Source organism: Monodelphis domestica (genome assembly GCF_027887165.1).
Source record: "Monodelphis domestica isolate mMonDom1 chromosome Y unlocalized genomic scaffold, mMonDom1.pri SUPER_Y_unloc_1, whole genome shotgun sequence".
Taxonomy (NCBI): Eukaryota; Metazoa; Chordata; class Mammalia; order Didelphimorphia; family Didelphidae; genus Monodelphis; species Monodelphis domestica.
The window spans coordinates 543,871-562,130 of NW_026605000.1; the positions used below are offsets into that span (position 1 = coordinate 543,871).

At 33.1% G+C, this 18,260-nt stretch overlaps 1 protein-coding gene across 4 annotated transcripts in view; it reads left to right on the top strand.

The window, feature by feature from the left end:
- The window catches only part of LOC130456243 (E3 ubiquitin-protein ligase HUWE1-like), a 34,805-nt gene extending 17,285 nt beyond the window's left edge, over positions 1 to 17,520 (top strand). For all 4 annotated transcript variants that reach the window (XM_056809938.1, XM_056809937.1, XM_056809936.1 and 1 more), the window contains exons 8-24: positions 82 to 129; positions 211 to 279; positions 900 to 999; positions 1,989 to 2,089; positions 2,592 to 2,742; positions 2,842 to 2,969; positions 4,548 to 4,688; positions 4,833 to 4,938; positions 8,350 to 8,472; positions 8,968 to 9,069; positions 9,699 to 9,779; positions 10,220 to 10,326; positions 10,597 to 10,774; positions 12,258 to 12,349; positions 12,778 to 12,989; positions 15,891 to 15,948; positions 17,263 to 17,520. In XM_056809938.1, coding sequence (XP_056665916.1) covers positions 82 to 129; positions 211 to 279; positions 900 to 999; positions 1,989 to 2,089; positions 2,592 to 2,742; positions 2,842 to 2,969; positions 4,548 to 4,688; positions 4,833 to 4,938; positions 8,350 to 8,472; positions 8,968 to 9,069; positions 9,699 to 9,779; positions 10,220 to 10,326; positions 10,597 to 10,774; positions 12,258 to 12,349; positions 12,778 to 12,989; positions 15,891 to 15,948; positions 17,263 to 17,505 — 2,040 coding nt within the window. In that variant the 3' untranslated portion in view covers positions 17,506 to 17,520. The remainder of the gene's footprint in view (positions 1 to 81; positions 130 to 210; positions 280 to 899; positions 1,000 to 1,988; positions 2,090 to 2,591; positions 2,743 to 2,841; positions 2,970 to 4,547; positions 4,689 to 4,832; positions 4,939 to 8,349; positions 8,473 to 8,967; positions 9,070 to 9,698; positions 9,780 to 10,219; positions 10,327 to 10,596; positions 10,775 to 12,257; positions 12,350 to 12,777; positions 12,990 to 15,890; positions 15,949 to 17,262) is intronic.
- Positions 17,521 to 18,260: the final 740 nt, after the last annotated feature.

The window sequence follows — 18,260 nt, forward strand, 5'->3', positions numbered from 1 at the left end:
CCTCATTATCCAGACTTGTGGCTCTCTTTATCAAATAAAATTATTCTTAATAAATATATCTCTTCTTCTCCACTTTTTTAGACTACCAGTAACACACTACATTACATTCACATAGAGCAGCTTGACAAAGTAAGTAGAATTTTAAATAAAAGAAAAATCCAGTTGTCACATACTTTTTCTCTGTCTTTAACCATTATCTTTCTGATACAGATTTCAGAAAGTCCTTCTGAAATAATGGAATCCCTTACCAAAATGTACAGCATTCCAAAGGATAAGCAGGTATTGTTTACCTATAGAATTTGTGATAACAAGGGAGTTTCAAATTAATTCCTTTTAGGGGAAATATTTATTTAGTGATAATGAACACAAATATCAGCTTTCCCACATAAAATAATCCCTTTATTTCTTCTCTTACTGGATAATAAGCTTATTGGCTTTCTTAATGTTGGGTAGAAGTAGTACACTACTTCAGGAATTAGGAATATAACTCTTCCCAGCGGCCTATTTGACCTCAGAGACTTACTAACTATGTGACCATCAGTAAGTCACCTAAGTGTTTGCCTCAATTTCCTAATTCATAAAATAAGCTAGAAGAGGGAATTCCAAGCCACTCCATTGTCTTTGCCACAAAAAGAAAAGGAACAACAGTCAGCTGTGAATGAAAAAGATTGAACAATGTAAAGTAGAAATTTAACAACATAAAGGATCTGCACTCCCTCCCTAGATTTTAGCTAATGCTAAGCCATAGAGTTTCGTATATTGTAGTATACCTTTTCTGTTCAGTAGAGTGGGCATGAAAGGAAGTAGAGCTTTTAACACATAGAGGAAAATAAACAGGAAAATTATCTCTTGTTTTTTAATAAAGGGAAAAATCAGATTATATTTTGTCCTTGTCACAGATGCTGTTGTTTACACATATACGACTGGCCCATAGTTTTTCTAATCATAAGAAGAGACTACAAGCTGTTCAGGCAAGACTACATGCAATTTCTATATTAGGTAAGAAAAGGAACTATCTTAATTATTACAGAAAATGACTGATTAAACCCTTATTTCATTGAGTTCCACCTTGCTGTTTTTCTCTCATCTAAAGCTAGGATATTTTGGTATTGCTATCAATTCACAAATGTCAAATAAATTGCATTAATATCCTGTTAATTTATGAGTAGGATTAGTTTGTATGTATACACATGCATGTTTGTGTAACACAGCCTTCATCCTGCCGTGCCATTTATCCAGAGAAATGGAAACTGGTTGATGATAAGATATTTATATGTTCTCAGATATATGCTATATGAGGCACTATGGTGGCTCTATGTGTTGAATCAGGAAATTCTGCTTCAGAAACAGAACTTTGTGACCCCAGAATAATAATCACTTAATTCCTTTCTGCCACACTTTACTTATCTGTAAAATCAGGAATATAAATAACTATATAACCCAGGGTAGTTGTTAGACTAAAATTAAATAATTTATGAGCAATTTTTTTCAAATCTCAAAATGCTAGTCTTTTTCACTTAAAAACTGTTTTGTTTTGTTTTTTAACTCTCACCTTCCGTCTTGGAGTCAATACTGTGTATTGGCTCCAAGGCAGAAGAGTGGTAAGGGCTAGACAATGGGGGTCAAGTGACTTGCCCAAGGTCACACAGCTAGGAAGTGGCTAAGGCCAGTTTTGAACCTAGGACCTCCTGTCTGTAGGCCATGGTTCTTAATCCACTGACCTACCCAGCTGCCCCCTCACTTAAACTTTTATGAATCGTTGAGAAAAAAAAGTTTGCATTTGGGTTGATAATTTTACCCAAAGCTGAGTTTGAGATATATACCTTATTTTCAGCCTTTGTCTTAAATTTCACGTATTAGCATTAAGTGACTTCCCCAAATAATTTGAAGTTCTTACAAGTTATTTAAGTACATTCTCTGCAGATGGACCTTGGGTAGATGGCCATTTTCCTTCCTCTGACCAAATCTTTGATTCTTTATTTTCACAGTATATTCAAATGCCTTACAAGAATCAGCAAACAGCATCTTGTATAATGGATTAATAGAAGAGTTGGTAGATGTCCTTCAAATAACAGATAAGCATCTTATGGTAGGCTTTTATTATTTATTTAATTTATGAGTCTTGCTTTTAGATGTCCATGGTTTCCAGGTCCATAAGATGTAAGAATAAAACTAAATCACTTGGCATATCTCTCTCTCTCTCTCTCTCTCTCTCTCTCTCTCTCTCTCTCTCTCTCTCTCTCTCTCTCTCTCTCTCTCTCTCTCTCTCTCTCTCTCTCTCTCTCTCTCTCTCTCTCTCACACACACACACACACACACACACACTCTCTCTCTCTCTCTCTCTCTCTCTCTCTCTCTCTCTCTCTCTCTCTCTCTCTCTCTCTCTCTCACTCACTCACTCACTCACTCACTCACTCACTCACTCACTCACTCACTGATGAGTAGATTTCTTGGTATCGAACAGAATTATCTCCTCCATGTTACCCTTGAAGTAGATTAAAATGCACATCAAGAAGGTTGTTCTAAATATAAGAGTTCCAATTTGATGGAAATTTTCCAGTATGACATTGCTTATGTAATTATTCTCATAGGATATTAAGGCAGCATCATTAAGGACATTAACATCAATTGTACACTTGGAAAGGACACCCAAACTTAGTAATATTATTGACTGCACTGGAACTGCCTCCTATCATGGATTTTTACCTGTACTCGTTCGAAACTGCATTCAAACTATGATTGGTATGATTACTACTTAATTCAAAGGCAATATAAGCTAAACTATGCAGTTCTTATTTAGGGTTAGGGTTATTTAAAACAAACTTTTAATTTCTTTTACAGATTCTTCAATGGAACCATACCCTCACCAGTTTGCCACTGCTCTTTTCTCTTTCTTATACCACCTAGCCAGCTATGATGCTGGTGGTGAAGCTTTGGTGTCCTGTGGCATGATGGAAGCCTTACTTAAGGTATCCTTCTTAATTGTTGTTGGGTATTGTGTTTGTGTGTGTTTGTTTTATTTTTTTTCCCCCAAAGAAAGACAGAAAGGTTTCTACTAGTGCATAATACTTCCTAGTGGCTAATGATTTTTTAATTTTTAAATGATTGATTATCTACTTCTTTGTACTAAAAGCATATAGGCATGTGGCCTGATTTGTTGTTGGTTTTTTTTCTTTCCTCCAAGTCCAAGGTTTGCCTTCACAATTAAATTGTTAGTTATGAAAAATATTTTCTTGTTTCCACTGTACATTATTTTAAGCAAAGCTTCACATATCTCTGAGAATTTCATATTGGCTATTTCTTGGAATCTAACTAATTATTTTCATATTTTTATGAGTATTTTCATATGATGCCTTACATCTTAGATTTCATTGATGTGAATTTCTAAATCAAAGAATATGAACAGTTTCATTGACTTTATTCTGTTAATTCTATCAGGAATGGAAGTTAAGATAAACTGAGTCACAAAGTTCAATCAAAGTCAATTTATTAACAAAAGATGGATTTCTTATAATTAGGGTCTCAGCCTCCACATCAATAGCTAAAATCTCAAGCTACTGCTTACTAGTGATAACCAAATTATTTTTTTATAGAAAAGGGTGAAACATCCATTGGTAATCAGATATATAAGTACCTGTTCTTTTATCTTGTTTTAGCCTGATCAGTTGTGTTTACATGTAGGTGGCATATGGATAACAAATCATACTTGCTCAAAGAACAGAGATCTAAGTCAAAACCTCCTTTCAGGACAACTAGTGATATAGAGAAAATAGATTGCCTTACTATTTATGGACTAGTGATTTCACAGAACAACCAACCTAGAGACAATAAAACATGTTTTAAGCAGTTGTAAAATTGCTAGCATTAAAACAGAATTAAACCAATTATAAATTAGAATCCATTTTTTCTAATACTAAATTATTTTCAAGAATGAGTCAATTTCCAATTCCACTTACAAATTTAAATTTTTTTCCTTCAGTCTCCCATATTTTTACTACTAATGTCTTCTATTATCTTCCCAGCTTGCTGGACTTCAGTTGAAATCTCATGATTTAATTTTATTTACTTTTAAGATTTTGTGATTTGAATTAGACTGATGCTTGCTCAGATGTGTAATGGTTTTGGTTTTTTGTTGTTAGTGGGGTTTTTTGTTTGTTTGTGTTTTGCTTTTTAAAACTATTAGTTTTAGTAACACATTGAAATTAAATGACTTAGCAAGATCTAGACAAGAAGTGTATGAGATCAGATTTAAGCCTATGTCCTCACCATTATAGGTCTGGCATTCTATTTGCAATTCTTCTGTTAAAAATTGTTTATATGCTCTAAACAATGGTCTAGTAAACTTTTTCCATGCAAAGAAAGGTTAAATATCATTGATTAATTATCAGACTACTTAATTCCCTTGATCTATAAATCAGTATGTACTAGCTAAGTATATACTACTTATTAAAAATAAAACTTTTAGTCCATGTTAGTTCTTTTACTACAAGCAATCTTTTGTGTTTATTTAAATTTGATCCTCTATCTTCCACTATTTCTCTTCATAGGTGATAAAGTTCCTTGGAGATGAACAGGACCAAATAACTTTTGTTACTCGAGCAGTCAGAGTTGTTGACCTTATTACCAACCTAGACATGGCAGCTTTTCAGTCTCATAGTGGACTTTCCATCTTCATTTACCGATTAGAGGTATTTACTTAGGCATTTTTTGTTAAAGTTTATTACTTGATTAATAAGAAGACAGACTTTTTTGAAATGTGTATTTTCTTTACTGATCCTTTATAATTCATGTGTTCATTGAAAAATGATTAATCTTTTTTCCATTTCATGTAGCATGAAGTAGATTTATGCAGAAAAGAGTGCCCTTTTGTGATTAAACCAAAGATCCAGAGACCCAACACCACACAGGAAGGAGAAGAAATGGAAACAGATATGGATGGTAATTTCCTCATTCATGTAAACTCTGTGTGTCAGTAGTTTTTAATTGCTTTTCATTTTATACATAGTGTGGTGAAACTTTTGAATAAATTACAAATGAGGGATAAATTTTCTCATTTATTCAAACACCAAAGTATATCTTAATCATTTCAAATGGAAAGTTATTTTTTTAATGAGATACTTTATTTGTGCCCTATTTTCTTTTTTTAACACTTTAAGGATTTTACCTATTTACTTCTATGTTGATAGGCCCAGAATACATCTTGCCTTTGTCTTTGCTTTGATCAAAAATTATCTGGTAGTTGTTTTTTTCTAATGTATAGCAATTATGAGTTCAAAAAATAAGAATTTCGTAGTAGTAAATCTTTAATCTGTAACCCAAAAAAATTTCATTTCACATTTTATACAGAATATAATTTGGAAGACAAAGAGACTGATTGAGATTGTATTTTGTGCTTTAAGATAGGAAGTCTTCAGGACTAGAATGAATACTGAATTTAGAGGAGATATTAAACATATAAAGGGAAGAGTCAAGAATGATAAGCATTAAGTGCCTTCTGTGTGTTAGGTATATAAAAAGAATGAAACCCCTTTCTACTCTCATACCGGTGATAATATAAATATTTATAGAATAATAAATATAGATAGGTAAATGTTAGTTAGTTAAGAAGATCAAAATTTTATATGAGTAAGTGGGATGTTTGCTTTATCCAGCACATAAAGGCAAATTCAGGAGTAGAAATATTAAGTTCCATTTTAGGCAAATTTAATTCATTCTTATTAATGATATTTATATTCTGTAAAGACAAAAAAATCTTCAAGATGCTAGTATTCTATTAGCACAAACACTGAATATTTAGAAAGCAATTAACTGTCCCCATAGTCAAGAGTTATCCAACTTGAAATTTACTAGCTGCATGACACTTGTCTAAGCTTCTAAATATGTAATTATCTACTCACCATCATATCCCCCTCTTTAAACTTTGTGAATATTAAGTATTGTGGCATGTGCTAAAAATGTTATTTCTTGTTGAAGGTATTTGATTCTTACAGAAAGTTAGCATTGGAAATTATAAATCTTAATAAAATGTGAGTGGAATTTCCAAAATGGAAATAAAATATAATAGGTAAAAAATTTTGTGAATTAAATTATAAGACAAATTTGTCATTGTGTGTAGCCACAGTATTGGAAATGACAGCTAGGCATGGAAATTGTAGTATAGCTCTCACAAAATTAAGTAAAAAAAAAAATAGCAAGAAATGCAGGGGAAAGCTTTCCCCCGTGACTTATAGGGTTTTTTATATCGGAAAAGAAAAAAATAACAATTATGGGAATTAATGATTTAAGAAATAATTGTAATTAAGTCTTTAATTTTATAAACAAAAACAAACACAAAAACCATTTTACACTTTCAATAAATTCATGTAATGCAAGGACTTGAAAGTTCAAGGTTCATCAAGAAAACTATCAACTTTTTAAAGAATTTCTACCATTATAATTGAAAAGCCAGGATATGTGACATAAGAAAATGGAAAGAAAAAAGTTTTTAAAAAGAAAAAAATTTCTAACCTTTTTTTGGTGATGGGAATAAAATAAAGACTTTTTAAAGACAGATTTCAACTTTGAAAAAGGTTTCACTCCAAGAATGGAGGTCATTCTATGAATGGCAAAGCAAGTTATCGAAATCATTGCAAGTGACAAAGGGAGTTGTATTTTTGAAGATTTGGATTTTATATTTTAAGAGTGTGATCACCAGGAATTTAATGAATTACGAGATTTTATTTAAAATTTCATTACAAAATATTGAAAGAGTAAAGCAAAAAATCAGAGAAAGGCTACTTAGCACTAAGTAATTTATCTCTGCCCCGCCCCTGCCTTCCCCTGCTGGCAGTTAGTCTCAGGTGCCTCGGCAAAGCTTAAGTCCTGGGAAAGCCTCTCTCAAGAGTAGTTTTTTCCTGAGGCCAGTCTCTTCATAGAAGAACCAGCAGTTCTTCATAGAAGAACCAACAGTTAAGAGTCAGCCTCACCACATGTCAGTCCAGTCAGCAGATTCTTTATCAAACTCACCAGGAAAACAGTCTCAGTTCCAGTCATCTCTCCAAAGAATGAAGACTTCCCAAAAGAATTTTTTCTCTCCCAGGAATTTCCACTCCTAGAGTCCCAGTTCCAAGTCAGACTTCACTTTTAAAGACATTTTTATACTTATGGGGATTAAATCTAAAAATAGACATGGCTTACAATTTTAATCTGCACAATCAGGGAAGGGTTAAGTATTTTCATTGTTATAATCAGGTGAGTATTAATCTGTACCTGGTAGAAAAATAAAACAGGAAAGAGAAATTTCAGTCATTTTGTGAAATACTTTAAATGCCAAAAATGGAAGTCTGTATTTGGTCCTTGAAGCAATGGGGAACCATGAGTGTTGACTGAATTGGGGAAGAAAAAGGAGAGACCTTTGCTTTAGAGTATATTACATGATGATATACTTGTTGAATTGGAAATGATAGTCTTGAGCTAGTAAGATTTACTGTCTAGGTGACAGGTACTGAGTTTAAGTTGATGGCTTTGACTGGGAGCAGCAGCAGGAGTTGGAGACTGCAAGATTGGATAAGTGAGATAAATAAGAATGCACAGTCAAAGATGACTAAATCTGCATAACAGGAGGAATGGGATATCATGATATTCAAGTAAAGCTTTCTAGGAGGTGTTTGGAGTTTTGTAGGGGCCAAAATTGGGGAAAGGGTTGCAATAAAGTATAAATTTTAGGAAAAAACTAATTTTGGGATCATTTGTCAATTGATTGAATCCTTACATGATGATGAACTCAAAATGAGGATTAGGAAGGGGAGAAAGAAAAAGAGAGAAGGAGCCAACACAGAGGATATGGAGACATACAATCTTAATAAAATTTAGATAGTTAATAACCCATAGGAAAAAAAATTTAGAATTAAAGAACCTTACTCACAAAACAAAAAGAGGTTATAAAGATGAACTTGAAAATACACAAGAAGATCAAGGGAAATGGAAAAAGAGGAAGTAGCAGTTATATTATTAAAAACAATAGGCTATCTCCCTTGAACAGAATAATAAAAAGCCATACAAGCAGTGTTTGACCACATATGATAAAAATAATAACCAAATGTAGGTTTACTTAATATGTATTAACCATTATTATAAGTACTTTACAATTATTCTTTGATGTAATCCTCACAACAACCTTGTGAGGTAAGGGTTACCTACACTTGCAATTGTGGAATGTAAGTCAAAGTATCACATGGCTAAGGGGGAAAATAAGTTAACTGAAATTCAAATAATTTGGTTAGAAAATATACTTCCATTTTAATATGAGAAAACTTTTCTTTCCTATTTTGCATGTAATTTTTTTTTTAACTTTTTTCCTAATTCCTTCAGTTGTAGATATAGTCATGGAAAGTAGCCCTGGCCCATCTACTTCTACAGAACAGCCATCAGATCTTGAAACAAGGGTTCAGGCTCTCAGTAGCAACAATACCACCACCATGATTTCCCCTATTGGTATGTGAAAATTTATTATTATTATTATATGCTCTATAGGAATTCTTTACACTGAAACATTGGTATTTATCTTATAAGTGTTGGGTCCTTGGAATGAGCTATAAAGATTCTAATCCCCATATGATAGATCCAGAAACTTATTTTGGTTGGATAATCCTAAAATTAGTGCACATGTATCTTGATTAGAAAATTTCATCATTTTAGTACCTCCCTTTTTACTTTTCCTGGCCTAGATGCATAGACAGGATACACTTTGTCTTGAGAGTGTTGTAAATCATGGGCTTTTTCTGTCTTTCATTTGCTCATGGTTCATCTGTCACAAGAGATTTATTCTCATTCCTTACTGTATTTTAACCTGGATTCGCAAGGGCTTTTGTCAGCTACCTGGCCACAGGATTGGGTATAAATTACAAGTTGCAAAGTAATTGTACTAAAAATGATACATACCTTATATGTGTATCATTTGGGCTAATTGTCTCTCACTCGTCTTCCTAGGAGCTCAGTGCATTCCCCAACGTGCAGCACTTCTGAAATCCATGTTGAATTTTCTTAAAAAGGCCATCCAAGACCCTGCTTTCTCAGATGCCATCCGTCATGGTAATATTCCTTGGTCAGCTATGTTGTCCTATAGAACTAATAGACTATGATGATGTACCTAGGGCCAAATAAAATTAGATAAACTTAAAAAAAATTATAAAATATGTAAAACCTCAAAATTTATTACTTTTTAAAGGACAATACATACTTTAAATTTTTTAACTTTTTTTTTTTTTTACATTATGGGGTTTTTTTTCCTGGCTTTCTTCAGGCTGCATCATTTTGTACATATCTTCCAGTATTTGTTTGAATTTTTGATGTGCATACTTCCTCATACTAACTCTTGGAAACACATTTAGGATACCCATGAAAATGGTTTATTTCCTCTCTCTGCCTCACTATTTTGTGCTCTAATAGCATTATAATTTGTTTTCCCCTAAGTAAGTCAGTGATCCTGAATCCATTCAGCAAAGGTGACTCAAAAACCCACATGTAACTTTAACCCATAAATGTAATGAGTAAAGAATTGAAGGAAGATTCTAGGAATAAAAGCAAAACAATCTGGGATAGGAAGACAAGAAAACAAGAGAGATACAGGGTGGTAAATGAGTCCCAGTCTCTTTCATCACTCAGGACAGCACATGAGCACTGATTTTCTCTTTACTGATGGATCCATGTCTTTATCTTAGTGATGGATGGCTCCTTGCCTACATCTTTGAAACATATCATCAGCAATGCTGAATACTATGGGCCATCACTTTTCCTACTGGGTGAGTAGAGAATTGAATTTTTTTTTCTTTGAAACTGAGAATAGAAATGTTTTTCATTGCAGAAAGATAAGATCAAGTTAGAATAGGCTTTAGATTCATAATTCTTCTTAGGTTTAGTCTTGACATTGAAATGTTCGTTTAAAGTATTAAAAAAGGAATAGCTAAAACATGCATTTTTCCTATGGTCACACAGCCATACTGCATGCACTTATGTTAAATGTGCTACTAGGATTTTGCCTAAATCCAAGTAATATTGAATGCAAGTGTCTGGCAATTTAATAGTCTAAAAGTTAAAGGAACTTACTGGTTGTATTATAGGAAAATAACAAAATAGAGCTTTGAAAAATTATTAAGAATGAGGGGAAAGGAAGCTAATCACTGAAACATTTATTATCACCTTTAATACCACTTGATCTAATCCATTTTCTCATTGTTCTTAGCTACTGAAGTGGTGACTGTATTTGTGTTTCAAGAGCCATCATTCTTGTCCTCCTTACAAGATAATGGGCTGACTGATGTCATGCTGCATGCACTTCTTATAAAAGATGTAAGATTGCTTTGTTACTTCATAAGTATGCACGAAGATTGAAAGCCTTTAGCTTCGTCTCTGTCCCATTTTTCTTAGAATAGAATCAGACTTGGAAGTGCTAGGTCCTTCCTCCCACCTCATTTTACAGAGAAGGGAATTACTGAAACCTAGAGAGAGAAAATGGGGATAAATATCCAGTTCCATTGACTCAAAAATCCTTCTCTTTATTTGTGCTATTTAGAATATTGCATGGATTTCTAGACTACTATGTGAATTTCTCTTTCTCAGGTCCCGTCCACCCGAGAGGTACTTGGATCCCTGCCAAATGTGTTTAGTGCCCTGTGTTTGAATGCACGAGGTCTTCAGTCTTTTGTTCAGTGTCAGCCTTTTGAACGACTCTTCAAAGTGTTGCTTTCTCCTGATTATCTTCCTGCAATGCGAAGAAGAAGAAGCTCTGATCCCCTAGGTAAATTATTTTTATTTATTTATTTATATATATATATATAAAGGATAGGATGGTAAAATCTCTTTGTTCTTATGTTTTGATTTAAAGCTGTTTCTTTAAGTTGTGCTTAACATCTATTAAAATTTAATAGATTTAACGATATCCCTTTTAGTCTCTATTACGGTTTATTCACTGAAGAGTCAGCGTCAATGAAGTTGGCATCAACCTTGCATCCTTTCCAGAAAAGTTATAAAGAATCTCATTTCATTTTGTTCTATACTAATATAGTTTTTCAACTGCAATAAATAAAATATTGTAAGATACTTTGCTTGGAAATAAGGTACTAACACAAAGTAAATGATCTCAATCCTCAGTGAATTGGCCTAAGAGAGGAAGACAAACATAAGTACATATATGACAAAAAGAAAATAAGTACAGGAAGGTTTAAAAGGCATTAAAAAGTAGAAGCCAGAAAAAATTTCATGTAGAAACTTTATCTAAATGTCAAACGAAGACGGGCATTCTAAGAAGGAACAGCTCTTGAAATAAAATGTTGTTAGATGTTACAAAAACAAGAGATTTTGGGGTAAGAAGAAAAGATCTATTTTGAAGTATGTAGAAAATAATAGGAGGCTGGAGTGATAGTTTTGTTTGTTGTTCAGGCTTCTCCAAATCTTCGTGACCCCATCGACCATGCTATCCTTTTAATTTTCTTTGCAAAAATACTGAAGTAGTTTGCAATTTCCTTCAACATAGATTGATACTTAGATAGAAAGCATTTTAAATGTGATATGGGGACAGTTAGGTGACTCAAAAGATTAAGATCCAGGCCTACATATGGGAGTTCCTGGATTCAAACCTTGCCTCAGACACATCTTAGTTATATGACCCTTATAAGTCACTTAACCCCCATTGCCTAGCTTTTACCACACTTCTACCTTGGAAACAGTACACAATATTTATTCCAAGACAGAAGATAAAGGTTGTTTTTGGTTTTGGTTTTTATGTGAGACAAAAATCTTTGTATTTTTATCTTAAGCAACAGGAAACACCTGATGTTTTTTAGTAGAGTCTATACTAAAGGAAAATCAGCTGGTAATTTTATTATCTGTGTATTCTGGAATTGGGAAAGACTTGAAACAGAACAGTTAAGAGATTATTGTAATAGTCTGTATAAAAGTTGATAAGCGCCAAAGATAATATGGTTGTGATTGTACCCATGAACAGAAAGTTTGTTGAAATGCCATTTTCATTCCCTCCAATAAATTTTCCTGATTCCTGGATAATTTCTATTATATAGAACTTCACCAGATCTTTTTTTTTTTTTAACCAGATCTTTTTGATAAGGTAACCAAAGTGTTGGATGGTGGCTTTTTTTTTTTTAATACTACTTAGTGTTAATTTCTATAGGTATAGATTTCTATTCAAGAATTCTTCAATTCCTCTCTTTCTTTTTCTGTCCTCTTTCAGCTATGCTTTTTTAAAGATTTCCCTTGCTTTTTAGGGGATACTGCTTCAAATCTGGGCAGTGCAGTTGATGAACTTATGAGGCACCAGCCTACACTCAAAACAGATGCTACAACTGCTATTATTAAGGTAAGAAGATATTTTTGTGGACCAGGTAAGGCAATTAATTACTGGTCACATTTTCATCTAAAACTTCTTCCATGGGAATGGGATAAACAGCTTATAGCAACAGGAGAGGTGCCAGATCAATCCCTTCCTTGAATCAAAACTGAGTGTTCTTTGGGTCTTGAGAATTCCTGCTTAATCTTTAATGAGGGAGTGGATCCTTTATTTAGTTTTGTTGGTACCTGTGGTCCAGACATGATAAACCTTATAATATATTGTTTGTGAATGTGTTTGGAAATATCCATGAATCTTTTTTGCCCTTTAGTTGTCATGTTTCTAAATTTTCAATTCCTTCCTTTGTATAACCTACTCGATCCTCTCCTGGTATGGTGTACACATAATGGTTTATTAGGAGGGTGTTTCGTTTTTAAAAGAAATTTTATTCCACTTAGCTATTGGAAGAAATTTGTAATCTTGGAAGGGATCCAAAATACATCTGTCAGAAGCCATCTATTCAAAAAGCAGATGGCACTACTTCAGCTCCTCCCCCAAGATCTAATCATGCAGCGGAAGAGGCTTCCAGTGAAGATGAGGAAGAAGAAGAAGTACAAGCTATGCAAAGCTTTACTACTACTCAGCAGAATGAAACCGAACCAAACCAACAGTAAGTTTCCATGGACTCCTTTCCCAATTAAATAGCCTTGATAAATTCTATCTCTCTAATTTTAGGCAAGTTCTTTCATGTCACTTGAGACCCTCAGTTTCCTTAGCTAAAAAAATTTCTCTAAATTTCATCTTTCCCCCTTTTTTTATTTTTTTTAACTCATTATGTTCTAGTAACAATTTGTTCAGAAAGGCAAGAGCCTAGCAAATGAGTTTATGTGACTTCTCCAGAATTACACAGTTAGAAAATATTTTAGATTAAATTTGAATCTTGGTCCTTAACTAAGATTTTCATTCATATTTAGTTATATTTGACTGCAAGATTATGAGTAGTTTAAACTCTATATGCATTCAAGAATTTCTTAGTAGAAAATTGGAACTAGACTAAAAATCCAAATCAGTGTATCCATAACTGAAATTTAATTCCTTTTAGAAGGCTTTTGTTCACCCAGAATTTCGAGTCAAATTATCACGGAAACAACATAAAAATCTTTGAATTGTTCTCTTACCTGAGTTCAAACACAACCTCAGATATTTATTAGATATAACCCTGAACAAATTACTTACTTAACCCTAATTGATATGAATTCTTCATCTGAACATTGAACTGAAAAAGGAAATGGCAAACTACTCCAATATTCAAGAAAACCCTAGTCACATTTAGACTCAACAGTAGTAAGGCATTTATTAAGAACTTGTCATGTTGCAGAACTTGTACCAAGTATCTCATTTAATTCTCATAACCTTATAGGATAGCTGTTTCTGCCACTTTATGGTTTTAATTTTTGAAGCCAGTAGAAATTAAGTAACTTGCCAGTGTTCACATAGTGATTGAGCTACTTTTAAAATAATTATGAACATGAGACTTTTTTTTAGGGCTTTAGGTATTATCATTATTCCAGTCTTGTCAAGTTTCAACACATTTTTTTATGGATTGTTTTTCCAAAGTTTAACTTAATCACTTTCTATCTCATTGATATTTGTGTCAATGTGGAAATATAGTTTTACGTAGTTTAAAAGCTGAAACCCCAGGTTTTGACCTTGTCACCGGAGAGGTTTCCCCCTGAGGGAAGGTCCCACATCACCAGACAAGAGACATCCACTTCAGGTGGGAGACAGACTCCATCCGAAGTCAAGTAGCTCTTTTGTCTCCAGAAGCCTTTCCCAGTATATCACACCCTAATTGAGGATCAAACTCTGGACCTTGAGCTTGCAAGACTGATACTCTCTACCTACTGCACCAAAGCTGAAGTGGATGTCTCTTGTCTGGTGATGTGGGACCTTCCCTCAGGGGGAAACCTCTCCTGTGACAAGGTCAAAACCTGGGGTTTATACGTTTAAACTGGGGATTTCTATATTTCCATGTTGACATTTGTTTCTATTAACCTTCTCTGTATCAGTTTATCTTAGCAGTCCTTAAATTCTCAATATATACTTTTACTATTTTTCTACTTTATACATCAAGCTTTTTAATCATTTATTGTTTACCAAACAAACAAATAAAAACTTTCTCTTTGTCCCAAAAGTAATTCTCTTCAAATTTCCTCAAAACTCTTTTAATCATATTGTATCAAACCTAAATAACCATTTACCCAAAGCTTCCTTCATTTATCTGCCCCCAGACTTCAAAAATGAATTTCACCAAAAATCTGACCTGAACTTACTGATTCCTTAAAATATTCCCAGCTAAATTCAGTTTCAAGAGAAGACTATAATAAAAGAAATGACATAAAAATTGCTTGTTTCCATTTTTAAATTTCAATAAATTACTACTTCTTTCAATATCTACTTTCTCCCTGGCAATAGAAACCCACTAAAATTTCTAAAGCAATTCCCTGTAATTTAACCCTTTAACCATTATGAACTAGCTATGCTTAAAGAGAAACAATTTTTAATCTATGTAAAGTACTTCTTATTTTTTCCAAGCTTAATTTTGTCTGGAGAAAAAATGGAAGGTATTAGTCAATCGTAGCATTGATCCATCCCATCCACTTTTTAAGCAGCATTGGCTCAACTTAAACTTTTCTAGGATAGATAAGACCAAATTATTCCTTGGAGGTCTGATTTATTAACTAGCAATCAAGAGAAACAGGTATAAGGAGTAAACATAGATTAGAAAAAAAGAATGAAAAATATATTGAGTTTCCCCCCTGAATCTTGTGATAACCTTGAACATATTGAACAATCTAGAATACCATGCCCAGCTTCCAATTCAATGCTTTTCTCCCCCCATCCCGATTTTCTCTTTTTTTTTTTTGTAATAACCTTTTTAAGGTTTACTATTAAATCTACACTGAAATAAATCAACTCTCTCTTAAATTCAAACTTGGCTTTCTTTTCATCCATCATTTTGAAGGAAACAATTTTGACATGAAATGCAAATAAGTATGTGATTCTTATGGATGGGACCAATTTCAGGTGTTGGTCTGCCCATTTCATTTTGTTTAATAATTTTAATGAGTATGTTATGTATTTATTTAATGGGCACAATGTAGCCTTCAATATATGGGATTGATTTGTTGGAAGCTTAAATACAAATGTTTAAATCCCTAATACCTCTTAGAATGCATTGCTGTTGTTGGAGGCAGAGTCACAAATGCAAATAATTTATGGAGAGAGCAGAGATCAAGATAGTGATGTTTTCTTGAAAGTCTGTTCCCACTGCATTATTAGAATTTTAGAGAGAGAATTGCCATACATTACTTTGCAATGAGGCCATAAAAAGTTGTAGACAATTATTTTAAATTCTTTTTATTCAAGTATATTAATCTTAAATTTTTTTTTCTAACTCTTCTTCTAAGATTAGTTGCTTTATGAAAAAGATGAGACACAAAAACTATCTTCCTTCTCTTGCTCCATTCTTTCTCTCATCCTGTAATTAATTAAATTTTTTTCTCAACAGAGTCTTTGGAACTGAAGAAAGGAATCCTATCCCACTAATGGATTACATCCTGAATGTGGTATGCTTTTGTTGTCTTAAAGAGATAATAATGATGAATTTTACTCCTTGAATGGTTTGACTAACGAAGTAAATAGGGGGCGGTATTCTTTCCTTTATGTCTTTATGCCTTGTGGTAGATAACAAAAGGAGAAATAATCTAATTCCTTTGTTCTGGATTCATGAGAATTCTAGAGAGGTGGTGAATTCTTTTTTTGATATGGTCTAGCAAGAGCTCTAGATCTTTTCTGGTAAAATGAGAAGCAAGCCAGATTTCTATGATTAAATACAGAACCAATAAGCTAATTAAGTCCCTAATTCAGATAAATTTGTTCTCTGCAAAGTTAATATTCTTTTTGCTATTTAATCTTTAAATATTAAAATCATTTAGTAACTTTAATTTAAAGTAATAGACCAGAGACTTTAAAAACAATTCATTTCATATATATATAATTAAATAAAACAAAGTCTACAACCATCCTTCCCCCTCTCAAAAAAAAAGGAAAGGAAAAAAGTATATTTCATTCTACAATCTAATCAGCCCTCTTTCTACAGATGGATATTGTATTAGGTCTATGAAATTATAGTTGGCCACTGCATAAATCAAAACCTTTTTTTTTTAATCTCTAAAATATTGTTATAATTGGTGTTCTTGATTCTTTTCATTTTACATCAGTTCATGTAAATCTGCAGTTTTTTCTGAATTCCTTCATTTCTTAAATAGTAGTCTTCATCTAAATAAATCATAAATTATTAGACCATTCCCCTAATTGATGGACATCCCCTTAATTTAAAATTCTTTGCTATCACCAAAAGAACTGCTTGAAATAATTTTTTTCCAAAATAGATCCTTTATTTTTCTTTAATAAATATCTGAAAGGATTGTTCAAACGGCAGGCATTGTTTTTTGACACTGTTCCAAATTGAATAGTTGGTCCATGATAGCCCCTTGAACATTTGTCTTTTTTTAGCCAATTTAATGATTGTGAAGCATTACTTTAATTTTAATTTTGCTAATTAGTAATATAGGGCAATTTTAATACAGTTTTTTATTTGTGTCTTTTGAAAATTGTACATGAAAAAATATGACTTAGTGCAGCCAAGGAAATGAGTTGTAGAATAGCATAAACTGTGACTACATGAAATGGTAATAGAGACTCTTATAATGTTATTAACATTTTGAATTACATCATAGAGAGTGTAAAACCATACTGAAGTTTTTATTTTTGGTATTTTTGGTATGCGTAAAAAGCACTACCTTCTTCCTCTTCCTGCCCTTTCATTCCCTTGGATTTACCAGAGAATTTCTGCCAATTCTAGACTTTTTTCTTCCCAGATGAAATTTGTGGAGTCCATTCTAAGCAACAACACAACAGATGACCATTGTCAAGAGTTTGTGAACCAAAAGGGGCTGCTACCTCTAGTGACCATCCTGGGCCTTCCCAATCTGCCTATCGACTTTCCAACCTCAGCTGCCTGTCAGGCTGTGGCAGGGGTCTGCAAATCCATACTGGTGAGAAGAAAAGTAATCTATAAGTCTCCATTAGGATCTTTTTTTTCCCACTTGCACCAAAAATAGATATCCCCAATGCTGAAATCAAAAGAAAGTATGATTTGTGAATTTTTTCACTAAAGTCAGATGTGAAGTTTATATTTGGATTAACTAATTCTTTTATGTTGAGTCCAGGAACTTTACAAATAAGTATAAACAAAAGAGCAGTTTGTTCAATATCAGTTTGTTGTTGTTTAGGCATTTTTGAGAGTTAACATCTTCTCCAGCTCACTGAGGTAAACAAAGTTAAATGACTAGCCCAGCATCAAACATATACTAAGTATCTGAGGTCAAATAGTGGTCCTTCAATTTCTAATGAATAACTCTTGATTTGTAATGTTTCTTAGCAATGCCAGCTTGTTATGAAAATTTGTAAACGGTAACCAATATTAAGCAGCTAAATGGCATGTTAGTGATGATTTCATTGGCCTGACACATACTACTTTCTGCCTCTCTTTATTGACTTCTTCAGTAAGACTGGCCCTCCTGCCATTTCAAAAGCAGTTCATAAGGAAGACGAATCACTTCTCTAAAGGGCTTGCCTCCCTTCATACCTGTGAGGGATGGACTAGAAATAAAACTGGTCATCTTAAATGGGTTAAGGAAGAAGGAAGTTGCCATTTCCAAGGGCTTCAGTACTTTTTATTCACCCATTGATAGCTGTCTCCCAGTAACTATTGCAGGTGTCATAAGAAAATTTGACCCTATTTTTACATCAACTTCTCAACCTCAGACTTGATATTTGTGGGTCCTTTCCACTTTTGACCTTTTTGACCTTTTTT